A 17,386-nucleotide genomic window follows, 5' to 3' on the forward strand; every position below is an offset into this window, starting at 1 on the left:
CGAGGGGCGAGGTTTGTGATGGCCGCGGGGGGAAGGACCTACTTAGGGCTTTAGGGTAGTGCAGGGACAGGCTCAGGTTAGAGCAGGAGGTGTCCTTCCCTCATTCCCTATTGGTAGGGCCTTCCTCTCCCAATTTTCATCACGTCCGCTGACCGACCCCCTGGTGGGATCGTGACACACCTGCTCCCATTTCCAGAAATGCATTTCTATGTCTCTGCTACTAAAAATGGATTACAGTTGTCAATCGTCGGTGGAAAGCACGTTAGACAAAAGAAAGACTAAAAGGATTGTGCCCTCTTAAATCCAGGAGGATCCGTTTAATCCTTTTCTCTGATGTGTGCAATCTTTCTTTTAGTGACAGATCTTCAGTTCCCCTACATCCTCTAATATCAGGGAATCACTCCATTTTTCACTAGCGCTCACTGTATGCCCCATGCTTTCCAGTTCACGCTTCAGCAATGTCTCTTCTTACCTTCAGCTATGGCACGTGAGGATGACTGGGGGCACACGTGCAAACCAAACATTCGCCTGGTCAATCAAAGTGAGTGGTTCCCTGACCTCAGTGTTTATTTGTATTAGTGAACTTTTACCCAACCGTTCTGACCTAAATTTCATGACTACTCTTTTGGATTCTCCACTGTACCCCATTTTGATTTTTTCTGATCATTACATGACCCAATACTGTCTGACCTATATTACCAACCTTTGATCCGTCTGACTTTGCTCCAAACTGATAGTAGGCTTCCCGATATGTTCCTTGTAATGTTCTCTATTGTTGCCCATTGTGCACTCACTCCAGCATCATTCCTGGTAACAGGGCCAGGACAAGGTATTTTGGTTCCCTTGGCATATCAGGCAATGCCACGCAGGGCCGCAATCAGGGCATTACTGCCTTGACTGGCGTATGGGGCCCGGTGGGTAGAGCCCGTGTCATCCGTGTCATCTGCCCATCGGGCCTGGGCCCCAGCGGCAGGTTTCTGATGGTACAGTAACTGAACCTGCATCCAAGACGCAGGTTCAGTTACTCTATTGCCTTGTGGGCCCGTGCGGGCCCGCAAAGCAGCAGTTAAAGCCGCCAGCCAATCGGAGGCTGGCAGCTGACGTCAGCGAGCACGTTGCTGGCGTATGATCTCATTGTCCAGCAAGTACACGCTGAAATGCCTGGGATGGACGTCTGCGCTGGAGCGCGGCCAGGTAAGGAGAAAGGTGGGTTTTTTTCTGAAAGGGGCAAGCCTGGGGCAGAATTGAGACACGAGGGCAGGATTGGAGACACGGGGGCTTGATGGAGATACAGAGGGCAGTAATGGAAACAAAGTAGGCAGCAATGGAAACAACATGGGGAAGGATGTAAGACACAGGGGCAGAATGTGAGACGGGGCAGGATGGAGATACAGGGGGCAGGAATGGAAACAACACGGGGCAGGATGCAGACAGATAGGGCAGGATGGAGACAGATTGGGCAGGATCATGGGGCAGGATGGAGACACATGGGGCGGTAGGATTGTGGGACAGATAGGGCAGGATCATGGGACAGATAGAGCAGGATGGGCAGATCATATGGGGCAGAATGGATACTCATGAGGGCAGAATGGGAAAACATATGGCTGGAGCCAGGAATGAGATACACAGGGCCAGGATGGGGGATATTATTACCATAGGGGCTAATTAAGGGATATTATTACTGCAGTGATGAATTTATTTCATTTTTTGAGGATACTGTTTTAAATGGGTGGACGGTCCTGTTACTGTGCAGAGCGACACTATGTCGCCTTTTTTTCTTCATGTGGTGTAATGTAGAAGTTGGGAAAAAATTAAGTAATGTGTTCTGCAAGCGGAGCTCTAGAAAACTGTGTTATTTCCTGCAGAGACGAGTCCTGGCTGGAAGACATAATGGCGGTCTCTGCTGGATTAAGATGACAAGCGAAGCTGAAGGACTTCACCTAGAGACGTCACTGGTGAGTCAGTGTGTTACCTATACACTATATAGAGAGTTCCTGTGTACAATGTCATCAGTGATCACTGTATTACCTGTACATTATACACTATATACAAAGCTGTGTATAATGTCACTGATGATCTCTGTATTATCTGTACACTATAAGCTATATAGAGAGCTCCTGTGTATAATGTCACCAGTGATCACTGTAGTACCTGTAGACTGGCACTATATACAGAGCTCCTGTGTATATTGTCACTGGTGATCACTGTATTACCTGTACACTGACACTATGTACAGCGGTCCTGTGTATAATGTCACCAGAGATCACTGTTGCCTTTACACTATATACAGAGCTCCTGCGTATAATGTCACCGGTGATCACTGTATTACCTATACACAGACACTGCATACTAAATACATATCTCCTGTGTATAATGGCACTTTTGGTGATAATATTGTGTTTTGTTTTTTTTTATTAATGATTATTATTATTATTATATTATTGTAGTATTCGGTCACTATGTTGTGGTAATATGTTGTCTAGCCATGGTGTAGCGGTATTTGTCCCTTGTATGTGCTATTTTTCGGTCACTGTGGTGGTAATATGTGGTCTGGTCATGGTGTGGCAGTATTTGTTCCCTGTATGTGCTATTATTCGGTCACTGTGGTGGTAATATGTGATCTGGACATGGTGCGGTGGCATTTGTTCCTTGTATTATAGGTCACTATGTGGTGGTAATATGGTGTCTGGTCATGGTGCGGTGGTATTTGTCCCTTTGGATGTGATATTATTGGTAATTTTAAAAATTGAGTGGTGGGCCTGTGGACAGTTTGAGGGGTGGAGGCGGAGCTGGGGTGGAGCCAGGGCGGAGTCTCAAGGGGGCCCTAAAAATTTTGCCAGTATGGGGCCCCGAAATTCCTAGTAGCAACCCTGATGCCATGACATCGTTGTCATCATGGGACCTACTAATCATGGATTCTGACATGTAGAGGAAGGTTTGCAGCTCTCTGGTCTAGTGGCCACAAACTAATACCATGGCCACTAGACTATGGTCCTGTGTATATTTATGATCATCTGAAACCCTGGTGACATCTTTGGCAAGCATCGTTAGGAGTCGGCATTGCTGATTCCAGCCATTACATCACCAAAAGTTAGCCACGTCTATGAATAGAACTCTGAGAGACGTGCAGACGTGTTGTTCGTGCAGTGGCACAATGACTGGATTAATGATGATATTCTAATAGTAGGGGCTTGTCACAAAGTGTAGGACAGATTTGCATTGACCATACACATCTGCCCACACTGTAACACCACCACAGGCTCCTCAGGTGATAAACAGTGGCTGATGCATAACGCTCTTCTTGATGCCTCCAACTTCGTTGGTAGACATCATTTCTGCTCAGCGAGAATCGACTTTCATCAGTGAACAACATAGGCCATTGGTCCCTCGTCCAGCTTAGATGCTCCCTGGCCCATGCAAGATGATGTGGTCAGGTACTCTTGCAGGTCATCTAGGACACAGGCCACGCTGATGTAAACAGTTTCAAATATGTGCCTGGAGTTGTGTAACATTCATTATCTGGTTCTGAAGGGTGAAGCGGTCATCAGTATGGGAAGTGGCCAAAGGACTTCCATTTCTCTGCATTTCCAGCCTCTCTGTATCGCTGATGACTGTGACCCTCTAAGCTCAGTGTCCGCTTCTGTCTGAGAACATCGTGCGTGAAGCCTCACAATGGTGAGGTCCTGGTGATCAACTGTTAGGTGTCGTCTTGGTCTCATGATGATGAGGAGGACTGTTTATACTAATTCTAATTGAATCCCTAAATGTATTGGCCGATTTGTGGATAAAACACCTGTTGTGAATTTTGCCACTAAGCTAATTGTTAGAGAATAGCAATTTGTGCAAATGGTAGTGAAACACTGAACAGTAGGACATGTGCCTCCAAAAGTTTAGAGAAGGTCACATTAAAGGGCCACTGTCACCCCCTCCAGCCGTTATAAACTAAAAGAGTCACCTTGTGCAGCAGTAATGCTGCATTCTAACAAGGTGGCTCTTTTAGTTTTTGGTGCAGTTATTGCCAAAATAAAGCGTTTTATAATTTCGCCAAAATACCTTTCTTTAGACAGGGAGGCAGGTCTTAAACCCCCTGCTGCACACGCCACACTGCTGTCACTCAAATCTTCTGGGGCACCGGGCGCCGCCCCCTCCGCGCTGTTTTCCCATGAAATCCGTGAGCTCTGGCCATCTGACCTCACATGCAGTCTTGCAGACTGCGCCTGTGCGGCCAGTACTAAACAGCGCATGTGCCGCATTTCATGGGAAAACAGCGTGGAGGGGGCTAATACAAGTTTATGGGCAAAAAACGCATCCTGCAGGCACATTTGCAGGATCCGTTTTTTGCCCTAAACGACGGATTGCGGCGGATTGCAAACGACGGAAGTGTGAAAGTAGCCTAATAGTACACTACAAATAAATGGAAATAAAAGAATGGAATAGTGTAGTAGACTGCATTATTCAATACAATGCTATCCTATAAAGCAGATACCTAAGATATATATATATAGAGAGAGCGAGAGAGACAAAAAAAAACAACCAGCACTCCTAATGTGAACACGTCCACGCTGCAAAACTGTACTATATAGACAAAAAAGAACACAGCAGCACATATACATGAATCTAGGCTATGTGAAAACACAGAAAAACATTCCATATAGATTATACTTCTCGAAAACATTTTTTCAAAAAAAATTTCAAAAACATTTTTTTTCAAAACTTACAGTAATAGATGAAAGTGAAGGTTCTTAGCGCATAAATTGGACAATTCATGTATGCCCATCAACTACGGCAAGGTGACCTCCCTCTGATGGGTCCTACTCTACTGTACATGCCATTTAAAGTGGCATGTAGAGTAGGACCTATTCCAAAATTGTACTGATGTAAAGTAGACATGTGGGAAAGTCATACCGAAGAAATTTTACCCCTATCATGAAGCCCAATATGTCACCAAAAAAAGAGTCTAAGAATCACTGGTATCCGTTGAAGCTTTCCAGAGTTATAATCTCATAAAGGGACAGTGGTCAGAATTGTAAAAATTGGCCTGGTAATTAACGTGCACATCACCCTCGGGTATGAAGGGGTTAAATCAATTGTTATGGAGATGTTACCTGCCTTTTTGTTGCACTCAGTAGTGCTTTTATCACTCCCTTTTTTTTCTCAATTTCTTTAAACATTTTTTCAATGTTGGTGTATGTGGCCATTCATATTTCTGATTTTTTTTTTACCTTTTAGACAGAGTCTGTCCCCAAAAAAAATTGCTGCATGTCCGAGTTTGATCCATTATTCCGATCGCACTCGGCCATGCAAGTCATTGAATGTGTGGAAAGCATCGGACTGCACTTGGATGACATCTGAGTGCGTGCCAATTTCCGTACATTGACACAATAGAGAAGGTGGAGACAATTTTTTTTTATCCATCTTCTCCTCATCTGAGAGAATCGGATCACACTATGATCACTCTGAGAGAATTGACGGCCGTGTGACTGCAGCCTTACATTATAATTGCTGAAAAGGGTTTTCTTTTTCACCAAAGCAAGACGGACAAATTGTTTATCTGTGTCTTGAACTAGGCCTGCTCCATCAATCAATCAATCAGCCTCAGAATGGAAAACTAAAGCCATCTACATCTAAATTTAGCGGGACAACCTCGAGACTGTAGATGTGCGGGTTCTTGGTGTATTTGCATACACGCAGCTGGCCACAGAGGGTCTGATTTCCCCCCCGTTCTGTTTTCTATTTTATTGACGAGCAGCTGTGTATTTCTGCGGTGTTTTGCAGCTCCAGAACAGGATGTGTGTTTGGCAGGGTTTTACCATTCAGAAATTGAAAAGCAACTAGATTTGTACGCACTGCGGTGCCTGAACTAATGGACAGGAAAACCTAAATGAAGCCACTAATGAGAATGAGAAAGATGGTGAGATCCATGTAAGACAAGGACGTAATTGACTCCTGAATGCATCTTTTTATAGACAGATCCTTTACAGATTCACATAGTACCGAGCCTCAGACCTCAGACACCTTTGCGACAAGAACATCTTCCCACCATAGATCTCTTCTGTGAACTGTCATTATATTTATGTGACTGCTGTGGAAATATCATATACTGAGATAGTCGGGCATCAGTGACATGGTGGAAGCACTTGTTCTCTCGCTCCATTCACAGTCACTTTCACATCATGTCATCATATTGGGTGGTTTGAATTGGGCGAATGATTGCCACCACACTTAGTGTCCCATAATTTCAAAAAGTAGAGTAGTTGTCTATGCTAATCAGAACCCACCTCTCATTTTTTCAATTATACTGTCACACTGAGATTGTTCGTGATAGGGCCCCTGAACCATCTCTAGGACTGGGGCCCTAACTATCCCTGCTCCCAAAATCACCTCTAAAAGAGAGGAGGTTTGGGCCACCAGTTTTACTGTTTTCCTGTTATTCCCTAATCTGCCCCCTCTCCCTTCCCCAGGAGGCTTGGGCAGGGGCGGACACAGACTGCAGAGGGCCCTTGTGCAAGAAATCTTCCTGGGCCCCCCCCATACCACAACATATAATGCTCCATACAATTCATTATTGAATATTGCCCCATAGATGCTCCCTATAAAGCTGTGCCGCCACATATAATGCTCCATACAATTCATTATTGAATATTGCCCCATAGATGCTCCCTATAAAGCTGTGCCGCCACATATAATGCTCCATACAATTCATTATTGAATATCGCCCCATAGATGCTCCCTATAAAGCTGTGCCGCCACATATAATGCTCCATACAATTCATTATTGAATATCGCCCCATAGATGCTCCCTATAAAGCTGTGCCGCCACATATAATGCTCCATACAATTCATTATTGAATATTGCCCCATAGATGCTCCCTATAAAGCTGTGCCGCCACATATAATGCTCCATACAATTCATTATTGAATATTGCCCCATAGATGCTCCCTATAAAGCTGTGCCACCACATATAATGCTCCATACAATTCATTATTACCCCATAGATGCTATGGAGCATCTATGGGGTAATAATGAATTGTATGGAGCATTATATGTGGCGGCACAGCTTTATATGGAGTGCATATAAAGCTGTGCCGCCACACTTAATGCTCCATACAATTCATTATGGCCCCATAGATGCTCCATATAACGCTGTGCCACATATAAATGCTGCTGCTGCAATAAAATAAAAAAAATGACATACTCACCTCTCGTCTCTGCCCGCTGGTCCTCACCGTCCCGTCTCTCCGCACTCACTGTTCAGGCAGAGGGCGGCCCGCACACTATATGCGTCATCGCGCCCTCTGACCTGCACAGTCACAGCAGAGGACGCGGAAGATGGAGCGGTGCCCGGCGTGTGGATCGTGGACAGGTAAATATGATACTCACCTGCTCCCGGCTCCTTCTCCCGGAATGTGGACAGATGGTCTCCGCAGACTCCGGGCACGGCAGCTTCTTCACCAGCGGTCACTGGGTACCGCGGCGCTCATTACAGGATTACAGGTATCACAACAATGCCGTGTGTGTCCGTCGCCGTCGGGGCCCCCTCTCCTGCTCTGGGCCCCCCTCCCGCTCTGGGCCCCGGTGCGGTTGCACCGGTTGAACCGGCGGTATGTCCGCCCCTGGGCTTGGGATAGATATTCTAGTGTATCAACACCTAAGACAAACAGGAATAATAGAAAGCAATAAACAATCTGTCCCCTCTATGCCTTCAGAATCCGCTGGGTAGAAGTGCTAGAATATAACTTTTAATCTAATTAGATAAAATAGCCACAGTCTAATTGACAAACAATACATATAGACCCAAAAAACCTCATGTATGAATATCACCTGACCGAAATGTACCAACTGTATGCAAAATTTTAAAAAAATTGACCGATCTCACCATAGGTTCCAGTGGTGTCTTACTGAACTCATCCAGGTTGGATGAGATCCCTTGTATAGGATAGAGATTGGATGGGGGGGATCAAATATATAGGTGCCCCGTGTTACTCACGAATCTTCAGGGAAGACAGAGACCGGATGGGGATAAAGCGTGAGCCGTGGTGGCTGAAATGTACAGATCCCACAAAAAAAAGTTTTGGGGAAAAAAGCCTCCGTGTCTTCTTTTGAAGATATAGATTCTATGACGCCAATTTTAATTCTTTGCCTCAAATACCATATTCTATATTCTGCCCCCATTGTGTGGCTTATGGTGCTGGAAATATTTTTTTTCCCCCATAGGATCTGTACATTACAGCCATCATGGCTGACACTCTATGCCCCATCCGGTCTCTGTCTCCCCTGTAGATTTTTAGATGAAACAAACAAGACTACCTTCTTTAGTCTCTCGCTTTTTGTTCCTCACACAACTTAGAAGGTTTCTCCCGTGCTTCCACTGTACTTTGGAAATCGCTACCCCTAATACTTAGTCTCTTTTCTACCTTTCGGGAGGTGCTATGGAGGGAAGGAGCATACTGTACACAACAAGCTGATTATATTAGATTACAAAAAATCAATCCAAAGAAAAAAAATGGTTTTGCTCACCAAGATTACCCAACTATCATAAAAATCACAGTCGTTGCTGCCTCGCGGCTGGGTGAGATTCTCCAGATAAAATTCACCAGTATGAAATGAAAAAGAACACTATACTATACAAATAGGGTACAAGGCTGGAAAAACAATTCTTGCTGCTTTAGCTGCAGAAACAGGTTTATTATTTTACAACGCATTTCAACATCAAGCTGGAGTCTTTTTCAAGTTAAAAAAAAAAAAATGAAAAAAATATTTTCCACCTTTTAAACACGGCACCTCTTCAAGAACACCTAAAGCCTGCAATATCCTTCCTGCCACGTCCCTTCCATATGAGCAGCACCTACTCTCATCTACGGTCGGTCTCATCTCCTCTCCTCTGTGAGTCCTCACAAGGAGTGTCCTCTCTCACATTGTACCTGACTCTTAGCTGTGTTTCTCTTTATTTTTTTTGTATCATCTGTATTGCTGATAACCAGATGTTATGTATTGTACTCTACTCGGAATAATGTGATTAGTGGACTAACTAAATAGTAACCATCTAAGTCTCGAGTAATATAGTAAATAAAAAAAACAGAGAGGGGAGAAGAGGGAGATGCAGCTGCAGTTTTTCAATACATTTAAATGTTAAATTATCAATGTTCTCAGCAGCGGATGTACGCAATAATTAATCTCTGAATTAAAATCTATCGCAAAATGTTCTCTTGCTTTGTCAGACAACTGAGCCTCTGTTTATGAGGTTGTTGAAAAGTGATCGAGACTTGTATCCGCCAGATGTGTGGCAAAAGAGCATATGATTTAGAGAAAAAACAGTGGAATCTTTATTTTACTTTATTGAGATGCAGAGTCTATGGTTCTTTTCATTATGGTAACTGTACAGTGTACATTTTTCACATCTGAACTGCAGCTTGTTGGTTTTACTTTTCAAATGTGAACACCAAAACCAAGTCAGAAAAATGATGTAAACAGGACTTTGATAAACGCAATTCGCTTGCCATCTTGATAACAAGTCTCCGTGCAATAGTGCGAAGGTTCTTTCATGAACTTATTGGGGTGTTTGGTGGAGGTTTGATAATTCCATTAGGAGCTTATAAGGTTTACTGAATTTTCTGCACATCGTGAAAAATGACAGCCCGCTGGACGGGCAGATTGTGCCTACAGTGATGCACAATTTTTTTTCATTTTTTCAAAGAATTCTATTTTGTGATAACGAGTTTTTGTTAAGAAGCGTTGAGGAACTTAGCCTTGTATAAAAAGCATAATCTTCATAATGATTTTATTAAATCTGTTTTTATTGTCTGATTGTAGTTATTTCTTATTTTATAATCATAGCTATGCTTTATAGCAGCCACATAGACCGTTGGAAGCAATAGAGAGTAGACTTTCTTTAACGTCTACAGGAGTGTTGTGGGCACGCTCTGTGAACTGTGCAGAGCACATTGTGCAGAGAGGGTGAGGAGGTGAGCTGTGACCAACACCTATATTGAATGCTGAATGCCATGTTATCTATATAATTACAGGTTATAGCTGTTGTAATCCTTCCTGTGATTGATGATATTGAGATGACTATTGAAAAGTGATCTCTATGGAACAGGAAGAATCGGTCTGAAGGCTGGATACTCATCATTTGGTCCCTTACTATCTCCCCTGACTTCCACATATACAGGAATTCTCAGCTCGGCCTAGTGTTCCTCTCTTCTCCATTGCCAGACTCTTCTAGCTGTGTGTTGTGTGTACGCCGAACAAAATGTTTGGTTGTTGAAATTCCAATGACTTGGGTCCTTCCTTCCCCTAACATCTGTCACGGAAGAGTTAGGAGACCCTCAAACACATGAGATTGTCAACTTGAGCCATCAATATCAGCGGGTCTGGTTGGGACTATTCAATTTTTTTCCTATCGACCTAAGAAATAACAAGCAGGTAGCTGCCTACTGCCTGCCTCTTCTGCCCAGTGCAGATCTCTTCTGACACAAAGTGGTCACAGACAGCTCCTGCCCGCGGTTTCTGCTGACATCATATCGACAAAGCAGCAGCTTCTCTTCCACGCTGCTCTGTTGACAAGCATGACTGCCTAACTGTGGGGAGCCGGCTCTAAATGAGCATAACCTGCAGGTTAGTTCTTAGATCTAGAGTTAAAAAAAAAAAATCGAATAGTTCCGGATAACCAAAATTGGGCCCCGAGATTGAAACGGAACCAATTCTGGTGTTGACTGACACCCTAGACGAAGGAACATGATGCCTGTGTGCTCCATCTCCTTTCCATGATTCTGGGTTCACTGCAACTTTTGCTAACATTGTAGGAGCTTTTGAAAAGGGATCTTTAGGTTTCCACATTTCTTGGGCTGGATGATAGCAGCGTGAACATCCACTATGGTTTACTCCGTTTCCTCAGGAAACTATTGAGTCTGATTTAAATACATATTAAAAACATGACTCAAAATATGAACTTCTACAACCAATGCTCACTTATTAAACCACGCTGTGACCATGAAGAACATTTACCTGTGAACAGTAAGGATCTGAATGGCTCTTCTGTAGTATAGTAACTGCCAGTCTGAGTCCAACTGATTGGTAGACCAATGGTAGGCCGGTATTCTTTAGCACCATGCCCAAAGTGATTGGTAGACCAATGGTACCCCGGCATTCTTGAGCACCATACCCAAACTGATTGGTAAACCAATGGTACCTTGGCATCCTTGAGCACCATACCCAAACTGATTGGTAGACCAATGGTACCCCAGCATCCTTGAGCACCATGCTCAAACTGATTGGTAGACCAATGGTACCCCGGGATTCTTGAGTACCATGCCTAAACTGATTAGTAGACCAATGGTACCCTGGCATTCTTGAGCACCATGCCCAATTGATTGGTAGACCAATGGTACCCTGGCATTCTTGAGCACCATGCCCAACTGATTGGTAGACCAATGGTACCCCGGCATTCTTGAGCACAATACCCAAAGTGATTGGTAGACCAATGGTACCCCGGCATTCTTAAGCACAATACCCAAAGTGATTGGTAGACCAATGGTACCCCGGCATTCTTGAGCACAATACCCAAAGTGATTGGTAGACCAACGGTACTCCGGCATTCTTGAGCAGCATACCCAAACTGATTGGTAGACCAATGGTATCCCGGCATTCTTGAGCACCATACCCAAACTGATTGGTAGAGAAAATGTTTTTTTTACACCAACTGTGTGCATTAGTTCTTATTCTACTACACTGCCAGGTTTTGATGGCTTGGACATGGCAGTTATGCATAATTTTATGTATAAAATTATAACTTCTTCTTCTAATATTATTATTCTCATATTTGTAGCCTCCCTACGAACAGGTGATCACTAGAGGTCTTGTCTTTGATCAGCAGCTGAGAGTGTAACCACAATATAAATGTCTATTTCTCCTAGCAGTGTAAAAATAAAGGTGCCCCCTTCGAAATAATTGGGCACTTATTGTTTTAAGTGGACGCCGGTAGTCCTCCATAGTTGTGGTAACTTGGTTTGTCTTTTTGACAATTAGAAAATCTACTTCCAATCTGACTGTCTCCACAATGTATTTTTCAGGTCTGGAAAATAAAGAAGATTTAGAATGGGGAAACAAAACAGTAAATTGCGACCTGAAGTTCTACAGGACCTGAGGGAAAATACAGAATTCACGGACCACGAGCTCCAGGAGTGGTACAAAGGTTTCCTGAAGGATTGTCCAACCGGACATTTAACAGTTGACGAGTTCAAAAAGATCTATGCAAACTTTTTTCCTTACGGAGATGCCTCAAAGTTTGCAGAACATGTGTTCCGTACATTTGACACAAACGGTGATGGGACGATTGACTTCCGGGAGTTTATAATTGCACTGAGTGTGACGTCACGAGGAAAACTGGAACAGAAGCTTAAGTGGGCTTTTAGCATGTACGACCTGGATGGAAATGGTTACATAAGTCGTGGAGAGATGTTAGAAATTGTCCAGGTAAGATTATACTAATGCCGCAAAGCAGCGACGTTGTTTCCAGACCTTCGTATTTCTCTATGTGTAGCTGGGAGGTAGATTGGTGCAGCAGAAAACTGCTAGATCTTGCAAAAAGTCATCAAAAGCGATAAGTCAAACAGCTAGGAGAAGATTAAACTTGGCTGCTTCAGAAGGAGTATAATATAAGTTCCCGGCAGGTCAAAGCAGGGAAACCTCAGACTCTGTGCCCTTCTTCATCCCTGTGTGAGCAGGTTATAAGGAAGCAACATGCAGACAAGGCGGATGTAACCAACTTAACCATTTTATTTTTCCTAACAAAAATATAAGGAGGGTTAGTTTTATCGGAAGTAGATTGTTCAAATGCAGAATATTAAAGCACACAGTACACTTACAGCAGGAATCCTCTGAAAGGTTTAGCTACTTTCTAGTAGGTGCGACGTTCACAACATTAAGAACGCCACTAAAATGGTTCTCTATGGTTCACTGAAATTACAGGCGCTAACGGGGGTCACCGGTGTTTCCCGCTAGGCCACAAATCCTTCCAACAAAGTCAATTAATGCTCTATGTGCCGTCCTCAATCCAAGCAGCAATGGCAGCGTCAGACAGTAGGAACAAGACCTTTTACTGGTAACAACAGTTCTTCGTTTATTCATACATTTCCTAGAGAAATAACAGAGGAACAGCACAATGCAGAGTTTTACAAAAGTGTAACATTTACTGAAACTGATATGTCAGGAGAGCTGTCAGAATTTCAAGGTAAGGAATTGTACACGCTTCCCGCTGTCACACTTGTCCATTTGCTGTTTCTAGAATGCTGTTAAAGGGAATCTGTCAGTAGGTTTTTCCTATGTAATCTAAAGACAACATGATGTAACAGCTGACACTCAGATTTCAGGGATGTATCACTTCTTAGGCTCTGTGTTGTTGTTTCCATACAATGAATGCTTTATTACCAGGAGATTATCACTGCCTGGACTGCTGTTCACATGAGCCCTGGTCTGACCACGCCCCCGTCACTGATAAGCAGCTCATTGTCAATAGACAATGTGCACTGAAAGCTGTGGTGTGGGCGGGGGCAGCTTTCTTAGCTCTGCTTCATACTACATCCAAAAAAGTCTGATTGTATCACAATCACTTCACCCAGGAAACTAAGGGTACCGTCACACAGTGAAATTTTGATCGCTACGACGGCACGATTCGTGACGTTCGAGCGATATATCCGTGACGTTCGAGCGATATCGCAATGTCTGACACGCTCCTGCGATCAGGAACCCCGCTGAGAATCGTACGTCGTAGCAGATCGTTTGAAACTTTCTTTCGTCGTCTAGTGTCCCGCTGTGACGGCATGATCGCATGGTGTAACATATATTGTATACGATGTGCGCATAGTAACCAACGGCTTCTACATCGCACATACGTCATGAAATTATCGCTCCAGCGTCGTACATTGCAAAGTGTGACAGCAGTCTACGACGCTGGAGCGATATTGTTACGACGCTGGAGCGTCACGGATCGTACCGTTGTAGCGATCAAAATTTCACTGTGTGACGGTACACTTAGTCCTACATTATCCTGCTCTCAGATGAGGTAGCAAAAAACCTGGCGACCAATTATGTTTAAAGGTGATAAATTGCAATGCCATACACAGCCTACAGACAATAGGCTGTATCTGGGAAAAAAACATCTGCTCCTCCAATCTTAGACAATCTCCTTAATAAAAGATCATAACAAACTTGGTAGAAAAAATAGCCAGAATGGCTGAAATCCAGCATAGACATTCACATCCTGCCCCTAATGCACAAATTATACTCATCATTTAACATATTAGGTTAATAACCTATAATGCAGTCTCGGTTGATTAGTAGACTGGGCCAGTATCACAGTTGGAATGCCTACTGAGACAGCTACCAAGACAACATGGTTCTTGAAGATCCTCTATGGCTAAGGAGACCTCCATATTATCGAGATGCCTTGAGCGTTTTCTGTCCTGTTGTGTGTAATGCTTTTAACACATTTTTTAATTCCCCTTAGTAATACCGTAAATATTCTATACCAGACTGATTATTATAGGCTGAGAAGATGTTAACTCTATCTAAAGAAGTTGTGGAGGAACTTCCTTCAGCATTTGTTGTAACGTGCTGCCACCTAGCATCTCACTGTGGGCATCAAACAGATGTGAATCTTGTTCCAAAGACACGCGAACATGAACTGGACATTCTTGACATAGTGTTAGAAATGACAAAAGCTGCACACTTTTATCAACTCAACCTATAAAACAAATACATAGCCCCATACTTACAAACATTTCTACAATGTGAGCTTGGAAAAAAAAAGTGATGAATTGTTCAAAAATTAAGTTTTGCAATGAATGGAAGGATAGAAAATTATTAGGATTTGTAATCATAGAGAAGGAGAAATAATCTAAGTATTCTCTCATCTACAGGCAATCTACAAGATGGTATCATCTGTGATGAAAATGCCAGAAGATGAGTCTACACCGGAGAAGAGGACAGATAAGATCTTCAAGCAGATGGACACAAATAATGATGGTAGGATGCACATCTTCATATTTATCATTTTTTTTTAACTCCTTATTTATAGAGAACTCTCAACTTTCCATTGTGGTCACTTACAGTTCACTAACACTTATCTTTTTCACCCATTTTTGTAATTCTAACATCTGTATTTTTTAACCACTTTACCCCCAAGGGTGGTTTGCACGTTATGGACCGGGCCAATTTTTACAATTCTGACCACTGTCCCTTTATGAGGTTATAACTCTGGAACGCTTCAATGGATCCCGGTGATTCTGGCACTGTTTTCTCGAGACATATTGTACTTCATGATAGTGGTAACATTTCTTTGATATTACCTGCGTTTATTTGTGAAAAAAATGGAAATTTGGCGAAAATTTAGAAAATTTCGCAATTTTCCAACTTTGAATTTTTATGCAATTAAATCACAGAGATATGTCACACAAAATACTTAATAAGTAACATTTCCCACATGTCTACTTTACATCAGCACAATTTTGGAACCAAAATTTTTTTTTGTTAGGGAGTTATAAGGGTTAAAAGTTGACCAGCAAATTCTCATCTTTACAACACCATTTTTTTTTAGGGACCACATCTCATTTGAAGTCATTTTGAGGGGTCTATATGATAGAAAATACCCAAGTGTGACACCATTCTAAAAACTGCACCCCTCAAGGTTCTCAAAACCAGGGATTCAAGCTTCAGGAGGCTAATTTGCATATTCCAGGTGCCTTCTGGGAGAAGCGAAGTCTCCCTAAGCTAGAAGATCGTTGGGTACAGCCGGGACCAGCTGCTTCGAAAGCATCACCAAACCAGGGATTCAAGCTTCAGGAGGCTAATTTGCATATTCCAGGTGCCTTCTGGGAGAAGCGAAGTCTCCCTAAGCTAGAAGATCGTTGGGTACAGCCGGGACCAGCTGCTTCGAAAGCATCACCAAACCAGGGATTCAAGCTTCAGGAGACTAATTTGCATATTCCAGGTGCCTTCTGGGAGAAGCGAAGTCTCCCTAAGCTAGAAGATCGTTGCCTGTAGGACATTATTGCAAGAGAGCTTGGCTGAGTAGATTACACAAGAAGGAAAACACACAGGAAGTCAGCAGGATCTAGGAGCAACATGGCAGATGTGACAACCTACATGGTGAGCTGCAGCATGTGCTACATGTTCACAGATCGACCAGAAGAAGAATCCAATTTCACCTGTCAGAAGTGTAGACTAGTGGCCCTTTTAGAAGAAAAGGTGCGGGGTCTGGAAGAAAGAATAGCAACTTTGAAACTCATCAAAGAGAATGAAGACTTTCTAGACAGAACAGAAGCATCTCTACTGGTCACAGAAGGTGCAAAAAGTGTCAGAGAACCTCCAAAAGCAGATGAGTGGAAGCATGTGACCAAAAGAAGCAAGAAGACCATGGAGAAATCACCAACCACACAACTGAAGAACCGATATCAAATCTTTGTAGAGGATGAAGATGGCACACCTAAGAATGAAGCAATACCAGCAAGCAAAAAAGAAAAGGGCACACAGCAACAAGTGACAGCAAAAAGTACAGCCAAGAAGCAACGAAGAGTGGTGGTGGTGGGAGACTCACTACTGAGAGGCACAGAAGCAGCCATCTGCAGACCAGACATAACTGCAAGAGAAGTATGCTGCCTTCCAGGTGCGATGATCAAGGATGTGACCGATAGGATACCAAAGCTCTTCAGCTCCAAGGACGTCCACCCATTTCTTCTGATACATGTTGGCACCAATGACACGGCAAGGAAGGACCTACCGACAATCTGCAAGGACTTTGAAGAGTTGGGGAAGAAAGTAAAGGAACTGGATGCACAGGTAGTTTTTTCTTCTATCCTTCCAGTAGACGGGCATGGCACCAGGAGATGGAACAGGATCCTTGATGCAAACAACTGGCTAAGACGATGGTGCAGACAACAAGGATTTGGATTCCTGGACCACGGTGTGAATTACTGGTATGATGGACTCCTCGCCAGAGACGGACTACACCTCAACAAACCTGGGAAACACACATTCGCCAGAAGACTCGCTACACTCATCAGGAGGGCGTTAAACTAGAAGAAGAGGGGACGGGAAGGAAAACATTAGACTCGAACAAAGACGACCCAGGAAAACATACTCAGAAGGGAGGTAAGAACATTTCTAAAACAATCCACAGTGAGGAGATTGGAACAAAACAAAATCCTCTGAACTGCATGCTCGCAAACGCCAGAAGCCTGACAAACAAGATGGAAGAACTAGAAGCAGAAATATCTACAGGTAACTTTGACATAGTGGGAATAACCGAGACATGGTTAGATGAAAGCTATGACTGGGCAGTTAACTTACAGGGTTACAGTCTGTTTAGAAAGGATCGTAAAAATCGGAGAG

At 43.3% G+C, this 17,386-nt stretch overlaps 1 protein-coding gene across 3 annotated transcripts in view; it reads left to right on the top strand.

The window, feature by feature from the left end:
• The window catches only part of HPCAL1 (hippocalcin like 1), a 279,207-nt gene that overhangs the window by 240,828 nt on the left and 20,993 nt on the right, over positions 1-17,386 (top strand). For all 3 annotated transcript variants that reach the window (XM_069728089.1, XM_069728088.1, XM_069728091.1), the window contains 2 exons: positions 12,070-12,472; positions 14,917-15,022. In XM_069728089.1, the coding sequence (XP_069584190.1) occupies positions 12,095-12,472; positions 14,917-15,022 (484 nt within the window). In that variant the 5' untranslated portion in view covers positions 12,070-12,094. The remainder of the gene's footprint in view (positions 1-12,069; positions 12,473-14,916; positions 15,023-17,386) is intronic.

Source organism: Ranitomeya imitator, chromosome 5 (assembly GCF_032444005.1).
Source record: "Ranitomeya imitator isolate aRanImi1 chromosome 5, aRanImi1.pri, whole genome shotgun sequence".
Classification (NCBI taxonomy): Eukaryota; Metazoa; Chordata; class Amphibia; order Anura; family Dendrobatidae; genus Ranitomeya; species Ranitomeya imitator.